The sequence below is a fragment of the Bidens hawaiensis genome, unplaced genomic scaffold (genome assembly GCF_021521415.1).
Source record: "Bidens hawaiensis isolate Kalapana, Puna unplaced genomic scaffold, B.hawaiensis_p1.1 tig00015461_1, whole genome shotgun sequence".
In the NCBI taxonomy this organism is placed as follows: Eukaryota; Viridiplantae; Streptophyta; class Magnoliopsida; order Asterales; family Asteraceae; genus Bidens; species Bidens hawaiensis.
Genome location: NW_027492384.1, coordinates 472,502 through 474,057, shown reverse-complemented (window position 1 = coordinate 474,057; position 1,556 = coordinate 472,502). Strand labels below are relative to the sequence as shown.

Sequence of the window (1,556 nt, the reverse complement as noted above, 5' to 3'; positions counted from 1 at the left end):
AGCAATCTTGGATGATCAAGCGTTATGGGAAGTTGTTCAACCGAATGAGGGTGTGGTTATTGATGCGAAGAAGAATAAAACGCCAATATCGTTTTTGTTCCAAGTAGTGGATGGTGATATTCTTCTTCAGATTTCTCAATACAAGAATGCACAATAATTATGGACGGCTTTGAAAGCACGGTATGTTGGGGTCGAGCTAGTTCAAAAGGCTCAACTGCTAACGTTGAAAAATGAATTTGAAAAACTCAAGATGGCAAAAAACGAGACCTTTTGCGAGTTTGCAGGAAAAATAACAAGTATGGTTTCAAAGGCAACTAGTCTAGGTCACGTGTTCGAGCAAGATGTCTTGGTGAAGAAGTTACTGGATGCGGTTCCAGATAAATACTTTAAACTTGTTGCCTCAATCGAGCAAAGTGTTGAAATCGATAGTATGATGTTTGAAGATGTTGTTGGAAGACTTAAGGCGTTTGAGGAACGTCTACGTGGGAGAGAACGCGCTTCAAATTCACAACGTCAGTTACTTTTCAATCGGTCGGAAAGTAATTACAAAGGCAAGTCGTATGATCAGTCTGGTAGCCAAGGTAAGGGTTGGCCGATTTCACAGGGGCGTGGAAGAGGTCGTGATACCGGAGGTCAAGCCCGAGACATTGAGGACCAACATGGTTGTGAAAACCGAGGTGGTCAAGGTCGTGGGCCAAGCCAAACGGTTCAAAGAAGAACCAATGATCGTCAACGAGGAAGAAAGGATAGATCACATGTTCAGTGTTGCCGTTGTGATGAGTTCGGTCACTTGGCGTATATGTGTCCAGAACATATGAAGAAAAAGGTAGAATCAAATTTGAACAAAATTGATGTCCATTTTGTTTATCATAAAAGGTTATCAGAAAACAGTTTTTTAAAAGGTGATCAGAAAACGGTTTTTCTGAATGAAGATGGTGTGATTCCAAAGCGTTTCGAAACCAAACCAATGGAGAAAGGTTCTTGGTATCTCGACAATGGAGCATCGAATCACATGACGGGTAATAAAGCGTATTTTTATGAATTGAATGAACAAGTAGAGGGAAAGGTGAAGTTCGGAGATGAATCTTGTATTGATATTCAGGGAAAAGGGTCAGTCTTAGTTGAATGGAAAACCGGGGAGCAGCGACTATTAACCGATGTCTACTACATCCCATTCCTACAGTGCAATATCATAAGTGGTCAAGCAACGAAAGGTGGATGCGATATTCACATGAAACATGATTTTCTAACCGTTAAAGATGATACATGCAAGCTTTTGATGAAGGTGACAAGGACCAAGAATCTATTATACAATATTGGCCTCATGATAACAAGTCTCGGTAAATGAGCGATCATTGAAATGAAGAATTTTGCAAGTAGGTATCTTCAAAGAATTGTACTGAAAGAAGACGAGCCGAGTACGAGTCAAATTGCAATCAAAGATCCAAGTTCCAAAATTCAAAGTTCAATGAAGAGTGTTCAAGAAACTAAACATGCGGTCAAGAAAGAGATTCAAGTCCAAGGAAAGGCGTCTAATGATCAAACGAAGCAAGTAT

At 40.2% G+C, this 1,556-nt stretch overlaps 1 protein-coding gene across 1 annotated transcript; it reads left to right on the top strand.

Moving 5' to 3' along the window:
- Positions 1 to 250: 250 nt before the first annotated feature.
- On the top strand, positions 251 to 1,348 carry LOC143549309 (uncharacterized). Its single transcript, XM_077040235.1, has 2 exons — positions 251 to 977; positions 1,059 to 1,348. Exons 1-2 carry the CDS (start codon positions 251 to 253, stop codon positions 1,346 to 1,348), a joined length of 1,017 nt encoding a protein of 338 aa, XP_076896350.1.
- Positions 1,349 to 1,556: the final 208 nt, after the last annotated feature.